Source organism: Folsomia candida, unplaced genomic scaffold, assembly GCF_002217175.1.
Source record: "Folsomia candida strain VU population unplaced genomic scaffold, ASM221717v1 Fcan01_Sc029, whole genome shotgun sequence".
NCBI lineage: Eukaryota > Metazoa > Arthropoda > Collembola > Entomobryomorpha > Isotomidae > Folsomia > Folsomia candida.
This window is the reverse complement of record NW_019091221.1, coordinates 33,170-49,943: the sequence shown is the minus strand read 5'-3', so window position 1 is coordinate 49,943 and position 16,774 is coordinate 33,170. Positions and strand designations below refer to the sequence as shown.

At 35.4% G+C, this 16,774-nt stretch overlaps 1 protein-coding gene across 1 annotated transcript; it reads left to right on the top strand.

Moving 5' to 3' along the window:
* Window positions 1-404: 404 nt before the first annotated feature.
* LOC118439018 (zinc finger protein 579-like) lies at window positions 405-6,630 on the top strand. The gene is made up of 4 exons (XM_035860027.1): window positions 405-580; window positions 771-1,069; window positions 1,930-2,150; window positions 2,640-6,630. The coding sequence occupies exons 1-4, from the start codon at window positions 499-501 to the stop codon at window positions 2,869-2,871; spliced, it is 834 nt and encodes a 277-aa protein (XP_035715920.1). The 5' UTR covers window positions 405-498; the 3' UTR covers window positions 2,872-6,630.
* The last annotated feature ends 10,144 nt before the right edge of the window (window positions 6,631-16,774 follow it).

Genomic DNA, 16,774 nt, shown 5'->3' with positions numbered 1-16,774 from the left:
AGGTCAAAATGTTTTTTGCATTTTTGGACGTCAGAGAATTCTAGGAACTTATTCTCACTTTCCCCTGTGGCGGGAAATTTTTTGGGGTGACTTGAAATCTTCAGGGCAAGATGAGACTTGTAGTTTTTGTTGCAGAATATTGATTTTTTGGCCTGAAAGCGGCTACTGTTCATTGAAATAACTTGGAGGGGCTATCGATACATATATTCCGTCATCAAAAATTCTCGATTTTAGAAACTTGCCAACCCAACGTAAACGTTAAGGGATATGCAATTTTAACATGGGAATGATATGAAGACGTAAACCAATCACCCACGAAAATGATGACGTAATACATGGACGTTCCCTCTGGCTTTTTTGCCGAGTGAGTGGACTGGAGCGCACAATCAGCTGTGACTCTTCCCTGGGAAAGACATTCATACACATTTCGTTCGTCGTCACAACGAATAAATAAATAAATTAAACTTTAAGGTATTATACTAAATAAAAATAAATAGTATGGAAGAACTACTGGAAAGAGTGGCTTCTTTGGAAGTGATGGTGTCGCAGTTGGTAAAATGGACAAATTTTGAAGTACCTGGTAAGAATATATGTATATTTATCCCATTTTTCCACACAACGATAATTTATCTTTATGACATATTAATTTTTTTATTATCGTCGATAATAAAAAAATTAATACGTAAAATTTACCTTGCAAATTCTTATTTACATAAAACGGGAATGCTGTTTAATGAAGTAACTAATTTTATTTGTCCTCCCCCATTAAGGTAAGCTCTCTAGCCCTCAGAATGACATTAGAGTCACGGATAATTCTACCAGGTTATCATCTCCTCATCCGCACCGGGATTATTCTGCTGATTATGTCGATATCGAGCAAGAGATTAAAGTCGAATTTCAAAATGATGACATGCTTCCTGCCAATTTTTCATATTGCGACGAGGAAGAAGTGGAGGAGGGTGAAGTTCGAGGGCTCCTTATTCATCCGACTGACGACCCCTTAGGTGATATTATTATTCCAGACCCAAATTATTCATCGCCACGACGAGAAGACAATTACCACCCACAGGTAGGAAAATATAATACACGTATTTGGGGATGTCAATAAATTACGTCACGGGAAAGGAATAGGGATAGGAATACCAAAGTTTTGCGTGACCTGCCAATTTGCGTTTAAGGGAACGTACATACACTCAAAATAAGGTAGTAATGAATCATTACCATGCGGAATGACTATGTGGCTCTACCACGTCGGTCACGATTTGTCGTAGAAATGGTAATAATAATTTCAGGGAAATTCAAATTCATTACCAAATATTAAGGAAGTGAATACCATTATTATTAAATTCGAATTTCCCTGCACTTATTAAATAATAACTTATTAAATAATGGTAATATTACCATTTCCACGACAAATCGTAACCGACGTGGTGGAGCCACATAGTCATTCCGCATGGTAATGATTCATTACTACCTTATTTTCAATGTACATATATGTATTACGTCATCATTTTATTACGTGGGTGGTTTGGTTGTTCCTATCTTTCCCATGTTAAAATTCCCTATCCCTTATTGTTTGCGCTGCATTGGAGGGTGCGAAAATCGGGAATTTTTGATGATGTAATCCATGGATGGTCCCTAGAAGGGGTGTTACGCGTGACAATAGGGGAGGGCGGGGGTAAGACAAATCGGCATTTTTGCGTGACGTAAGTTATGAACGTTCCATTTAAACAAATCCAAGGAAATACAAAAAACTTATAGGGTATGTGCATAAATTATTTCGAGGAGAAATTCCTATTTTTTGACTCTCTCGTCTTGAAACGCGTTACACGGCTTTTTAACATGTGGCACAAATTGGCATATCACGCAAAAATTTAGTACCTCTTTCTCGGGTGATGTTATTTATTGACGATTATTTTCTATGGTCAGGTGTTCATTGGAGGTCCCCCACAAAGTCAAGGACCAAATGCAAACCCGCAGAAGTCTCTGGACGTGGGAGTAACGAAGCTGGAAATTAATTCAACCGCGGAGACAAAAGTTGGTCCCGGGTCGAAAAACGGGAGAGGCAAATACCCAATTAACGGATCAGGATCTCGATATCGTTGTCCCATGTGCGGTAGAAAGTTCGCACGGAATAGCGTCGTGATTAGGTAAGGTCTTTGGTGCGGGGTATACATGTTCACATTCATTCGTTTAATGATGAATGAATAAATTATTCATTCAATATTCAAAATTTGAATGAATATTTTATTCAGATTTTTTAATAAATGAATATTGACTGAATATTCATTCAATTCGTGTGAATGGATATTTTTTCATCATTCATTTTTAACTCAATACAGGGAAAGTTGAGAAATTCATATAATACTGGGAATTTTTAATAACATGAATAATCAAGGAATAATGAGTAAAGAATAAATGTTGAGCAATTAATGAATATTTTTTTACAAATTATGAATGAGTGAATAAGGAATGAATTTTTTTTCAAGGTCTTGAATTAATGAACTTTGAATGAATAATTTGCTTGTTCTGTCTGTACCCCCATTTAGGGGACGTGCCCCTTACGTTAAGGGCCTGATGTGACGTTCAATGTGGCGGAAAATAATTGTGTAATATTTTTTTTTGTTTGAATTACACAGACACGTCATCAATGTCCACAGGTTGAGAGTGTTCCCGTGTCGTTTGTGCCCCAGAAAATTTTCGGAGAAAGTGCAACTCGACGCCCACGTGAGATCATCCCACGTGACACCCCCAGTGATAGCCCAGTCGGGTATGTATAAATGCTCGATTTGTGGGCGAGAATTTGGAAGAAGGTTTTGTTTAAAGCGTCACCAGACGGTACACGAAAAGGTGGGGCGAATGCTAATTTAATTGCAAGAAGATGATACATTTTTGGAAATAATTCAATGCAGAGGGAGATTAAGTATTTATCAAATTATTTTTGCACAGAAAACAGACTTGCATATTATTTGAAATGTGTAAAAGTTGGGTGTATTTAAGCAATTACATATTTTATAAACCTGATGTTATCTGTAACGTAATTTGTTTTGGCAGGATTTAGATGGTAATTTTTTAATAGGATTTGTGTGATGAATCTTCCAGTGTCATATAAGAGTACTGTCATATTAATGATTTATAGTATTTATTTGATAATGGGTGTGTTTTATTTGCCATGGAATGAATGATTTTTGGATGGAATGGAACGAGAATGGAATGGAATGAGAATGGAATGATTTTACTCGCAAATAAAACGGATTTTTGGAATGGTGTGAAAAGTTGCGATGATAAAACAACTTGCGTTTTATTTGACGCATTTTACAAACTAATTTGGTTAAATTAAATTTGTGCGTTTCGTAGTAGTTAACTACAATTTTTTGCAAAAAATAGTTATAGTTAAGATTTAACTACTTTTTTAAAGTAGTTGGAAAATGTAGTTAAACGACTTTCTCCTATGGTATAGTTGACCAACTACATTTTAACTACTTTACAACTACTTTTTAACTACATCTAATCTAATCTCAAATATCTTTTTAATGAAAAATTGGGGTTTTCAAATCTTCTTAAATTCATGGTGTTCTAGTTGAAGCAAACTGCCTTAATTATTCTCAGAAAGTGATAAAATGCAAGATCAAATTCAGCAAAAATCTCAACTGCCTGAATGTAATGTTTTTAGGGGAATTACAATGAATCTGTTGTGAATAATTTTCTTATTTCAATGATTTTAACAAGAGGTTAAGTAAAGTAGGTAAAAGTTTTTCTTTCATTCAACTACACCGTAAAAGGTAGTTAAATGAACCTAATTAAAAAGTAGCTGAAAGTAGTTGAAAAGTAGTTAGTACTACTAACTACTTTTCTAAAATCTAACTACTAAGTTAGTAGTTAAATTTTTTGATTTACAAACCATTTAAAATTGCTCCTAGGATCTTTACGCTAGATTATGCAAAGAAATCGACATTGAAACAAAAGATGATTATCTTGAGTTGTTCGGGAGGGGGAGACTTGTATTTTATTCCAAGTATACTCGATTAAGTAATTGATCACAACAATTGAGTATTCAATTACTGCTTGGGCAAGTAATTAAATACTTCAAATTTTAAATACTCTCGAGTTCTTCGAATACTTAAATACCTTGAAAAATTCCTGAGTAATTGAAATCAATTACTAATTACTTCGATGTCAGTAATTAAGGGAGTAATTAAGTACAACAGTCCTGCAAGATGTGCTTCATTGTTAAGTTATCAACATATCGGGCTGAATTTGCTACATATTTTAAATATGTAAAATTTTTAATCAAGTTTGTAGATGCGCCCAAAATCTTTAGAAAAATAAATAGAAAATCTTACAGTGGTAACTCCCATCTCAGCATTTTTGGAACGTAAATTTTAAAATAAAATTTGATAGAATTTCTTAACAGAATTTCAATTAGCTTTGATTTTTTGAATTACCTAGTGGACTTATGCTAACTGTAAGTAGCTCTTAACGGCAAAACCACTGGAGATAATCAAGATCTGATAAGCGCATTGGATTCCCAGTGCGATTTTACGTAAATACCACATGTTCATTTTTAATTACTTGCAAAGCATATCAGCAGGGAAAAACTTGAAAGGACACGGCCGGCGATAATTTTTGACAAAAAAATGCGAAGAAAAACAGTGAATTTGAAAAGTGTGATAGGAATCGAACGCTCACTTTAATTTAGTCTAACGCACTATAAAAACGTTCATGGGGACAGTATATACTAAAAACAGTCGAAGAACGATTTTTTAAAAACCTCCAAGGACCACACCCATCGTGAAGGCGCTGAAGGCTATAATCCGAAAAAATTCTCGAAATTCCAACGGAAAATAGCCTTACAGCTGACATTGTAGATGCACATTATCCAACGAGTGCTCAAACTGAACCTTAGACTTCAGGCTTTGAAACGTAGCACTTACCGCATGCTGATTATCCCTGAAAAGAAAACAGGGTTAAAGAAATGCAGAGCTCTCTTTAAGCGGTACGCTAAAAAAATAGTACAGAAAATTCTCGTTCCAGATGAACAGATTTTCAGTGTGAAGGATTTTTGAAACAAACAAAATGACTTCGTCCACGCAAAATAGGTCAAATATATCCCTGAATATAGAGAAAAGTTCAAACGTTCCCATTATCCATGTTTTGTCATGATTTTTGCAGATGAGATCTGATTAGGTGTAATTTCTCCTCATTTTGTCGAAACGGGGGGGAACGTGAAAGAAAAAAAATCTTTGAAATACGTTTTTGAGTCCGGGGTACATCCCGTAAATGAGATCCAAGCCAATGCAGTCGACTGGACCTCGCTACAGGACTCAGTACCAGTGAATATAGCAAAAAATGAGCAAAGGGTGGCTAAAAAAACAAATTCCGAACATTATCTCCGCTTGGGAATTGTCATGCGCCTTGTTGGATTTGAATCTCTGGACTGTGAAAAACGGTCAAAATTAGGGACAAAGATGTGTTCTAAGCCTCACAGAAGTCTGAAAGCTTTAAAAAATTCTTTGACCACGAAATGGAGCAATTTGTCCACAGATTCCGAGCGTGCTGCAATCTAGGGCTGTAGACCGCGTCTTCAGCTCTGCATTAATGTTGAGGGAGGAAATTTCGAAAACCAAAAATTGTTTTCTACTTAAAAATTAACTGGCTTTCCATTAAAATTTACTAGAAATCTGTAACACAAAAACTGCTGAAGCTACAGCGCTTCATTTCACTTACAGTTACTGAGGGCCACCCTGTAATTGGAAAACATTAATTTTTAAATTAAAATAAAGTTAATTTATTTTAATTGCATAAAGAAATTGACGAAAAGCCGAAAAACTGCTATAAAAACCGTATCATTCCATGTTCACTCCAGCTCGCGAGTTGGAAGGAAAACAAGTTCATTCCGAATGAACATCGGTGAAAATCATTCCAAATCCTGATTTTTTCCATGACAAATAAAACGCAAAAATTTTCATTCCATTCCAAAATCAGGATTGGAATGATGAAAACGATGCAAATAAAACACATCCAATGTTTATTTAAAAATCTGATATAAAATAAATATATTCATTTTGTGTGTATGTACATTTCATCCTTAAACACCTTGAGTTTTTCTACCAGAGTTGAAACTTGAAATTAAAAAGAGACGCTGGAACATTCGACAGCTTTCTTAATAGTTATGTATGCAGCATAAATGTTTCGAACTTTTTTGGCTAGACTGTCAGAAAAGTTGGCTAATAAATATTATAATATTTATTAATCGATCGCAGTCAAGATCAACTTTGTACATAAAAATGTGGTGTGTGTACTTAAGTTATCGGCCGCGCAAGGGTGGGGTCACATGGACAATGTCCCCACGGTGTTTTAATGGTCCCCATCGTCTCCCCATATTGTATCAACCCCACCCTCCCCTATACTACAATGTTCAAAAGATATGTATGATAAAGATGTTTTACTAAATCTTTAACCGTTAGTACCATCTTTACAGATTTGTACACATTACGAATTCGGTAGTAACTATTACGAAATTATTACAAGGTACATATGTATCGTTGATTAAATTATTTCGCATCCCTACCCATGTATAAATCAACCAGAGAGTATTAAAAGGATATTAAAGACCACTGTTTTTATCTATTCATTGTCCCGAAAAACTGATTATTTACATGCATCTCTTATCTCTGCCACCTTCTATAAATCCTTAACCAGACAAAACCTTAATATAATAATTCAAATTAGCAGGTTGTTAATTAGTAGCTGGACCGCAGTTAAAAGCGCATACTACACACTGGGAACCGTATAGAAACTGACCCCAGTAAAATGGGTAATGACGTGAGGTATATGTTCATTTTGGAAATATTCATCAACCAGTTAAGAAACTGGGTTAAGATTACAACCAGAGGAAATATTACTCTACTATAGTTATAAATTTGTCACCGCAGGTTCTAAAGCGCTGTCCAAAAATTACGTAACGCAAGATGGGAGGAAGGGGGGTCTAAGGCTCCAATGATATCGTGCCAATGTTACGCATGTTAAAGAGGGGAGGGGGCATGCCTGGAATTTCTTACATGAATTTGGAAGTGTTCTCCCCACTAATTTTCAAAATGTTCTCTGAAAACAGGGAAAATTCAATTTTTTCCAATTTTTTTGCTACACTGAAGGTGGTCAATATTGAAATTACTTGTTTAATTATTTGATTTCTATGATTATCATGTGTAAAAAGTATGATTTTAACTTGCTAAGGTCGATGTGATGTAAATTGACTGATTTGAGTAACATCATCGTTCATTTTATCATTATTGGCTCACCCTGCGTAGCACGGGAGCTATTGAATTCCTCGTGTCCGTCCGTCCGTCCGTCCGTCTGTCTGTGTGTTCACGAGTTTTTTGCATCAATTGATGCTAATTAATAAGTCCCTGCTCCAGTTTTACAGGACTGAGGAGCACTACTGGTATCAAACAATCGTTAATGCAAATGGTGCAAGTTAATTCAGCGAATAGATCGAGATAGGACTATAATTTTGGAATACGTAGCACCGTTAGTACCGAGCAATTGGTTATTAAAAATAATGCGTAACAATTAGGCCATCTATTCCCCTCCAAAAATTATGTCAAAATTCTGTTCTATTTGTTCGATTATTCTGAACCATTGGCGCTAAAATATATAAATTTTACAATAAATAATTGGGAACTGGATGCCATACGCATCAATGATGCAAAATGATCCCGTTGGTCGCAAATATTGCATTAGTGGTGCCAAATAATCCCGGATTTTTTTAAAAATATTTTTCCGTTTATATTGCACTATTGGTGCAAGAATCTATGAGTTGTAATTTATTTTGTCGACTTATTCCGTACCTTTGGTGGAAAGTTATATGCAAATCATTATGACAGGGTGAGCTACTTCTAACGTTACTACGGTTTATTAATAATTTTTAGTTTAATATCTGTCCCTATTGAAAAAAAAATCAGTATTTTCTCCAAGTGTTCTCCCCGCATTGCGGGTTGGTGGGGTAAGAAATTCCAGGCATGGGAGGGGGGTCTAGAAAATCGCGATTTTTGGGCTAAGTAATTTGTGGACGGCCCCTAATTATATTACCATTGGTTGCAAATTGTAACCAGTGGGTGGCAAATTTGTAACCATGGCAGTTACGTCACTCATAAATATGTCTACTTTCTGGCTCAAAGTCATTTTCTAAGTGTAATTTGAATTGTATTCATACATACTTTTCAAAGTTTTTCGTAAATAAAATTTGAGTAAATTTGAGAACACGTAGATTTTTTTTTAATTATTTACAATTTGCAACTGTACTTAAATTTTCCAGTGGAATGACGAACAATTGGAAGTCCCTCCAAGTGTTGACACACGGCTGCACGGATCGCTACATGCTTTGCTACACTGGGTTTGGAGAAACTGTGGACTATAATACGATAAAAGGGAAACAAGTCGAGGCCTACGCCACCTGGCGACTGGTCCCTGGCCTCGCCAGGAGCGACCTCTACTCGATCGAGTCTTATCGTACAGGGTACTACAGATATTTGAAACCATACCTGTTGACTTTCATCCATCTGACTGATTTTGATAGGGTATGATAGTGAATGAAAATGAATTTCTTGTGATTTGAATGAAAATGAATTTCTTGTGATTTGAATGAAAATGAATTTCTTGTGATTTGAATGAAAATGAATTTCTTGTGATTTGAATGAAAATGAATTTCTTGTGATTTGAATGAAAATGAATTTCTTGTGATTTGGATGAAAATGAGTGAAAGATTCAGTCATCTCAGAGGAGTGACTGTGAATGAAAGGATTTGTCACTCATTTCGTTTTTCACCATATGCTTAATACATGGTGCGAAGTAAGAAATGAAGTCAGATGAAGTGAAGTGAAATGAAATGAGTTTGATAGAAAATGACTGAGTGTGAATGAAAATCTTCAGTCAGAAATATGTAGGGATGACTGAACTTTGAATGAAAAAGTTTTTTTGAACAGGTACTACTTGAGACATAAGGACTACCGAATCGTCCTCAGTCAAGACGACGGATCTGCCTTGATGAGAGCCGATGCGACGTTCAAAGCGGTTATATTAACTCTGACCCCAGTGAAATACACTTTATATCATTGAATTACCCGCATCACTATATTCGCCACTATGACGCCGAGTTATGGCTTGTAGATGCCCGCGATGATAATCAGGATTTTAAACGAAACAGAAACAGGCATTCATTTTCTGCTGATACATCGTGGAAAATCGTTGCACCGCTTAAATCTTGAATACATAGGTTCCGCAATTATGTACACTCGGTTTGCGTTTATATATTTATGCAAATAAGGTTAGGTAAAAATATTGGTTATAATTATTTCAGTTGCAAAAAAGTATTTATCTGGTCACATTGGTAATCAAATTTCTGAGAGTGTACAATTTTGCTGAAAATATTTACAAATGTCTAATGCAATTTTAACTTTAAGAAATTTTGGTTAAAATCACCTTCCTTCCGTTAAGCATATGCATATACAGCATATTAATGAATTGATTTAATAAAGCATATTGAATTTTGTGTGAAGAACTCTCTTCGATTGTGACGAAATTAACAAAGATTAATACATTTGTGACAAGTCGATGTTACATACCTATTATATGTAAATTATGCATTGTAATCGAATGGTAATTTACCTTTGCGAGAGGTTGACACGCCTGTATAAAAAATGATTTACTGATGCGCCATAAGTGCTGTACTTGTGTTTTATCTCTGCAAGAATTTGCAGCTTTACTAAATCCATATGTGGATAATGGGGACCTCATCACGGTACGGGTTTGCTCCCGAAATATAAACGAGTCCATACTTGCCACCTGCTCCAAATCCTTAACCAGATAAAACCTTTATATAATTCAAATTAGCAGGTTGCCAATTAGTAGCTGGACAGAAGTCAAAGCGCACACTATACACTGGGAATTGTATAGAAACTCACCATAGTAAAATGGCTAATGATGTGAGGTATGTATTCATTTTGGAAATAAGAAAATACTAGCCTAAAAGCCCGTTCTGAAGACGGGCCACATTAATTATTTTTCACGAACATTTCAAGAATATTGAAAATATTCATTCTTGGAAACTCGGTTAAGATTATAACCAAGGTGAATATTTATATATTTATATTACTCTACCGTAGTTATAAATTTGTCACCACAGATTCCAATTACATTACCATTGGTTGAAAACTGTTACCAGTGTGTGACAAATTTATAACCATGACAGTAACGTCGTACTTTCTGGATAAAAGCCATTTTCTAACAATGTATGTAATTTTAATTGCATAATTTTCAAAGTGTTTCACTAAATAAAATAGTATACCTGATTATTCAGTAAATTTGAGAACACGTATAGATTTTTTAGCTATTTAAAATTTTAACATTTTAATTAAGTTTGCCAATGTTATTTAAAATTTCCAATTTCACTTAAATCTTCCAGCGGAATGGTGAATTATTGGAAATCCCTCCAAGTGGTGACACCCGGGTATACGGATCGCTACCTGCTTTTCTAAAGTGGGTTTGGCGAAACTGTGGATTACAATTCGATAAAAGGGAAGCAAGTCGAGGCCCACGCCACCTGGCCAGTGGCGGGGCTAGTAGTGGGCACAAGTGGGCCCGTGCCCACGTGAAATTTTGTGCCCCTTTACACTAGATATTATTGAACTTTTTTCAAACCCTGATGAAATTACGAGACAATTGTGGTGGACAAAAACCAGTAAACCTTGTTGGCCTTCCCTCACACTTTGCATATATCCAAATATGTGGGAAGGCTAGCTAATCTAGAAAATTAGATCTAAGTACTTGTTAAAATTTTGTGAAAATATTTTCCCCCTCAATATTTTTCATAATTTCATTAAAAAAATATTTGCAGGACATTGTATTTGAAAAAATCTCTCCAACTTTGCAGTACATGCAAAACTTCACAATTTTGTTACAATTTTTAAGATATTTAAATTGTTTGAAATAACTGGGTGAAAGCAATTCCAACCAATTCCAACCCTGAAAACTTCTGAAATAATTATTTTCAAAATCAGCCGTAGAATAATTGGAATTTAAATTTTACAAAATGTAGTTTGAAATCTTGAAATATATGTAGCAATTATAGGGTTCCTTTGAGGTTTACCCAGTATTTACTATATTAGCAAGGAGATCTGACAAGGGAATGTTCCCAACTGCTCCTCGCGCTCAGGGTACTCTTGTTGTTTCGAATCTTATTGGGCCCTAGACCAAGGATTCATATTTCTGAGTAAACCTCATGCTTGGCGCATTGGGTTGGCGAGAAATTGAACAAATTTGAATGTTTAATTTTTCAAACGGCAATAACTTGTGAAGTTTTGGACGTATTTTCAACGTTTTTAAACTTAAATGATGGCGTTCAACTTTCGCACGTGCAATTTCTCAAACAAGTGACTTTTTAAATTCTTTGTAAAATTTCGTGCTTCCCTTATAAATATAGATTTGTCGAAAACATCATTAAAATATCTCAGATGGTGGGCGTTCTCTTACAATATCGAATTTTGTGGTAATTTTAAGCCCAAGAATTTTTAATATCGTAAGAAAACGGTAAAAGTTTTGGAGATCTAAAATTATTAGAAAACAGATTTTTATCTCTAAGTTAAAGCGTCTCCACTACCCCGAACATGAGCCTTGCACTTATATATGAACGAATCCTTCTAATTTTTTAATCTGGCTCAACATTTTCGATTAATTGAACCTTTATCGGACCAGCACTAAGGCTGCAATGTTCTGAATTCTCAAATCCGGATTTCGGATTATTTACTGTTATGATCGATTTCCTTAAAATTTGAACGAATCAGGTAGGTGTCAGAGGATTGGCAACTAAATATTAGTTGCATCATTATAGTCAATTCCAATCTTGCATGTTTCGAATATTTTCGAAAATTTTCTGCCCATGTCCTTAATTTCTTGGACTATTTTTCAGATGATGGAATGAAAAATATGACATTTCAAAAACTTGAGTATGTTGTCGGATATCATAAACAACAGCCAAGGATGAACAATATCTAACAGAACAATCATTTAGAAAAATCACTTTTCTCAACATTTGTATTTTTACAGCATTTTTATGTATGCAAATGAACACGAGTCTAACCATTTAAAAATCAGGATTCTTTTCCGAATGAAATCTGGATTCTTTTCTGAATCAAATCCGGATTCTTTGCTGAACGAAATCCGGATTCTGTTCAGAATGAAATCCGGATTCTTTTCTGAATGAAATCCGGGTTTCGTATTTGAAATCTGGAGAATCTGTATTTTTCCGAATTCGAAGTAACCGAATTTGATATTTGGCAGAGCTAACCTGAACCGTTCACAAACGTTCACAGCACCGAACCGTACTTTCAATTTTTTAATCTGACCGAACCGTACCCGTAACACCACAATGTACCGTTCGGATACTGTTGGATTTCCCGAGTTAGTCATTACTCATTATTTTTGTGAAAGGTCGCCTCAAAGTGTGATAACTTTTAAATTATGACCTGATTTCAAAAATGAAAGGTCGGACTTGTTTCCGAGCAGTTAAAAAACATGCTTCTGATGAAAATTAAAACTTCATGATAGTTCCAAATTTTATAAGTAAATAAGGCCTAATTTTTTTAAGACTAAAGGCTTCTAAAAAGTGGATTAAAAAAAATAACTTACAATGGAGGCGCAAACCATGTGCGGCCCAAATAATTTTTTGACCATGTTAGTCTGAAAGAGCAAGTCTTTAAAAACAACATTTGGTTCGGCACTTGCGCAAAATTCAAAATTCGCAATTTGCGCAAAATTCGGCGCTGCAATTTCGACAAAAACGCGCTTGGTTTTTCGCGCAACGTCTATCACGAGCTCATCTTTCACAACTTCGTAATTTTAAAAGGATTTTTTTGCTAATTACGATTGCATTCTGAACAAGGAAATAGAAAAGACAGAAAAAGTGATTTTGATGGTATCCATTATGAGAAAAAAAATCTTACAAACTTGCGAAATTGTTTGAATAATTCAAAAAGTTACAGTTGAAAATATAAAAATTTGATTGTTTATTGTTGATAAATGCGAGTGGTGAAGGGGGTCAATGTCCTGGCGTGGGACTCCCACGGTGGGAGTGAGAGAGCGAGCGAGAGAAATGGCAAAAAGTTGAGCTCGCGATGGACGTTGCGTGAAAACTCAAGCGTTTTTTGCGAACTTGCGGCACCCATAATGTGCTGAATTTTGCGCATCTGCACAATTGAAGAACCAAATGTTGTTTCTAAAGACTCGTCTTTCAGACTAACATGGTCCAAAAATAATCTCGGCTGAACATGGTTTGCGTTCCCATTGTTAGTGACACTCTGGGCAAATATGTTCTTTTTGAAATCGGATAAAAAGTGGAAAATTTATGGCGTTTTGAAAAAATTTCAACTGGCTAAAAATGTATTTAAAAACTCCGTCAATGGCGAAAATATTTCCGTGCATTGAAGAAGGTGCAACACATTTGGTTCGCCTATTTCTGAGCACGAAAAATTTGAAATTATTGCGGTCAAAATCGGAAACAAAGACCCAGATCAAGGCTGTTCGCTGGTATATGGCTACGTTGCGAAACGCAGCCAGGGATGCAGTACCGGAACAATAAAAATGGGCCCTGGCAGGGCCAAAGTTCATATTTGTGGCTGTAGTCACCTGTCCCTGACTTATTTGACAATACTTAATACCATAATAAAATTTCCTAGTGTTTAAAAAAGTATAAACTTCGAATTAAACAAAACTTTTTTAATTCGAAAAAAATAGTTTTTGGAAAAACAGTAGTTAGTGTTTAAAAAAGTATTTTTTAACACTGCAAAATTTTATTATTTTATTAAGTATTGTCGATTAAGTCAGAAACAGGTGACTACAGCCACAAATATGAATTTTGGCCCTGCAAGGGCCCATTTTTATTGTCCCGCACTGCATCCCTGGCTGCGTTTCGCACGTAGCCATATACCAGCGAACAGCCTTGACCCAGATCCAACATCCTCTCCCTGTGAGTGAATGTACAATAATGTGGACGTACGAATAATTGATATAAAAATAATTTGGTAATAAATATCTACATACCTGTTCTTGGGAAAATTGAATTTAAAACTTGAAATTAAAAATCGTAACATTAAATAAGTTGCATACTGTAATTTTAATAATTTTTTTCTGGTGCCCACGTCTGAAAATATCCTAGCCCCGCCACTGCACCTGGCGACTGGTCCCCGGCCTGGCAAGGAGCGACCTCTACTCGATCGAGTCGTATCATACCGGGTACTACTTAAGACCATACCTGTTCACCTTCATTCATCTGACTGATTATGATCGTGAATGAAAATGAACTTCGTGTGATTTGAATGAAAATGAATCAAAGATTCAGGCATTTCAGAGGAGTGACTGTTAATGAAGTATTATTATTCATTCCTTTAATTTTTCATTCCATGCTTAATAAATAGGGGACGAAGTAAGAAATAAAGTCAGATGATGTGAAATGACTGAGTTCGAATAACAGCTTCAGTCAGAAATCTGGATGAACTTTGAATGAATAAGTTTTTTTTGAACAGGTACTACTTGAGACATAAGGACTACCGAATCGTCCTTAGTCAAGACGATGGATCCGCGTTAATGAGCGATGCGACGTTCAAGGTTCAAAGGACTACAGATTACTATGAAGCTGACCCGAGTGAAATAGTGTTTACATCACTTAATTACCCGCATCACTATATTCGCCATTATAACGCCGAGTTATGGCTTGTCGATGCCTGCAATAATAATCAGGATTTTAAACGAAACAGGCACAGTGTTTCATTTTCCGCCGATATCTCGTGGAAAATTGTACCACCGCTTAAATCGGTTCAGCAGGTGTGTACACTCGGTTGGCGCTTACATTTATAAGTAGAATGCAAACAAGGTTAGGTAAAAATAATCGTTATAATTTTTTCAGTTGTAAAAAAGTATGTATAACCAGTCTTCTTCTGGTTACATTCGTAATCAAATTTCTGAGAGTGTACAATTTTGTTGAAAATATTTACAAATGCCTAATAAAAATTTAAACTTTAAGAAATTTTGGTTAGAATCACCTTCCTTCCGTTAAGCATATGCAGCATATTAATGAGTTGATTTAATAAAGCATGTTGAGTTTTGTGTTAAGAACTCTCTTCGATGGTGACGAAATTGACAAAGATTAATACATTTGTGACAAGTCGAGGTTACATACGTATGTACCTTACCTATTATATGTAAATTATGCATTGTAATCGAATGTTAATTTACCTTTGCGAAAGGGTGACACCCTTGTATGAAAAAAATGATGGATCAACTGATACACGATTTATATCAAAGTGTTGCGAAACTATTTTTCACCTTGTAAAGCTGATTGTGTTGCACGTGCGGTTTATCTCCGCAAGAATTTGCAGCTTTACTAAATCCTTATGTAGATAATGGATGCCTCATTATGAAAGATATGTATGTACGAGTTTGCTCGAGTAATATGAACGAGTCCGTTCCATCATTTTAACTTAAAATGGTAACATAAACCACATTATTCATTCGATCGTGGATTGCTAATAGGGAACATGCAATTATTTTATACGATAGAAAAAGCTGAGGAAGGGAGTTGTATACTGTGGAAATAATGACTAGTTCATAACTGACCATGAGTATATGGAAACTAGATATATGTAATAGTTTTCTTGCAAATTTTACATTACCTCCATCAGCTTTTTAAATTCGGTCTTTAAGAAACTTGGCTTGTAAACTAGTTAAGATAGATATGTGTTTTTTCGGCTTCCAACGATATTCGAGTTTGATAGCTTAAAATTTGCGTAATATTGAGTAGATCAAAATTCCGCAAACATGTACCCATTATTTTCTAAGTTTCGTCTTTTATATGCGAATTTAAGAAGCTTGAATTGATTAATGTTTTTTTTGTCTTCGAAAGGAACATTTTATGCTTGTTGATACACGAATCTATGTAGGTAGGTTTGTTGACGTAAATATTTACGGGTAGTACGAATTAGGTTATTATTTATAATTGCTAAAGGTTTGGTTAGGTTAGGCGTTGTTCGTAAACTTCGTAACGCTGGCTAGTATGTGCAGACTGCACATACTAGCCAGCGTGTTCGTATTCCACTGCGATAACGCTTTTTAACCTCTATACGATTCCGTATTTCATGCATAAATTAATATCCGATCTTCCAATTATATTTCCATAAATTATATCTTCGAATAAATTTCGAACTTTGTTCTAACCTATGCATGTACACACGTGCAAAAATCCGGGAATTTATAGCACTTTAAGCTTTAAGTTTTGACTGAAAATTGTATAAATGTGTATTTTGAAAAGTCATACATAAGTATGAATGTTCGGTCCGACTTGTGCAAATGCTAATCTTGTCCATGAATAGATAAAAATTTCTCCGGTCAAAATCCAGTGCAAATGCTGCAGTATGTAAGGTTATTCGTGTTGGCATTCACCGAAAATGCGTAACCATGCAAACCGTTAAAACCAATGGGTAGGATCTCAGCATTGGTAAATACAAAATGCGTAAGAGATAGTGTTAGTGAGGGCTCTAGCTAGGGTTGCCGCGGGTAACGGGTCGGGTACCCGTTACCCGCATACCCGCACAATTCTTGCGGGTACCCGTTATCTGCGGGTAGCGAGAGCTACCCGCACGGGTAACGGGTAGTTCTGTTTTTATTTAATTTTCGGCATAAATCAGTTCACAAAGTAAGTTAGCAGCAAATTAGTCCATTTACCAAC

What these genes read in the sequence shown, in the direction of transcription:
- LOC118439018 (XM_035860027.1), top strand. Translation starts at nt 499, where the DNA reads ATGGAAGAACTACTGGAAAGAGTGGCTTCTTTGGAAGTGATGGTGTCG. An exon ending in GACAAATTTTGAAGTACCTG is followed by an intron (nt 581 to 770) that starts GTAAGAATATAT and finishes TCCCCCATTAAG; the next exon opens with GTAAGCTCTCTAGCCCTCAG. An exon ending in AAGACAATTACCACCCACAG is followed by an intron (nt 1,070 to 1,929) that starts GTAGGAAAATAT and finishes TTCTATGGTCAG; the next exon opens with GTGTTCATTGGAGGTCCCCC.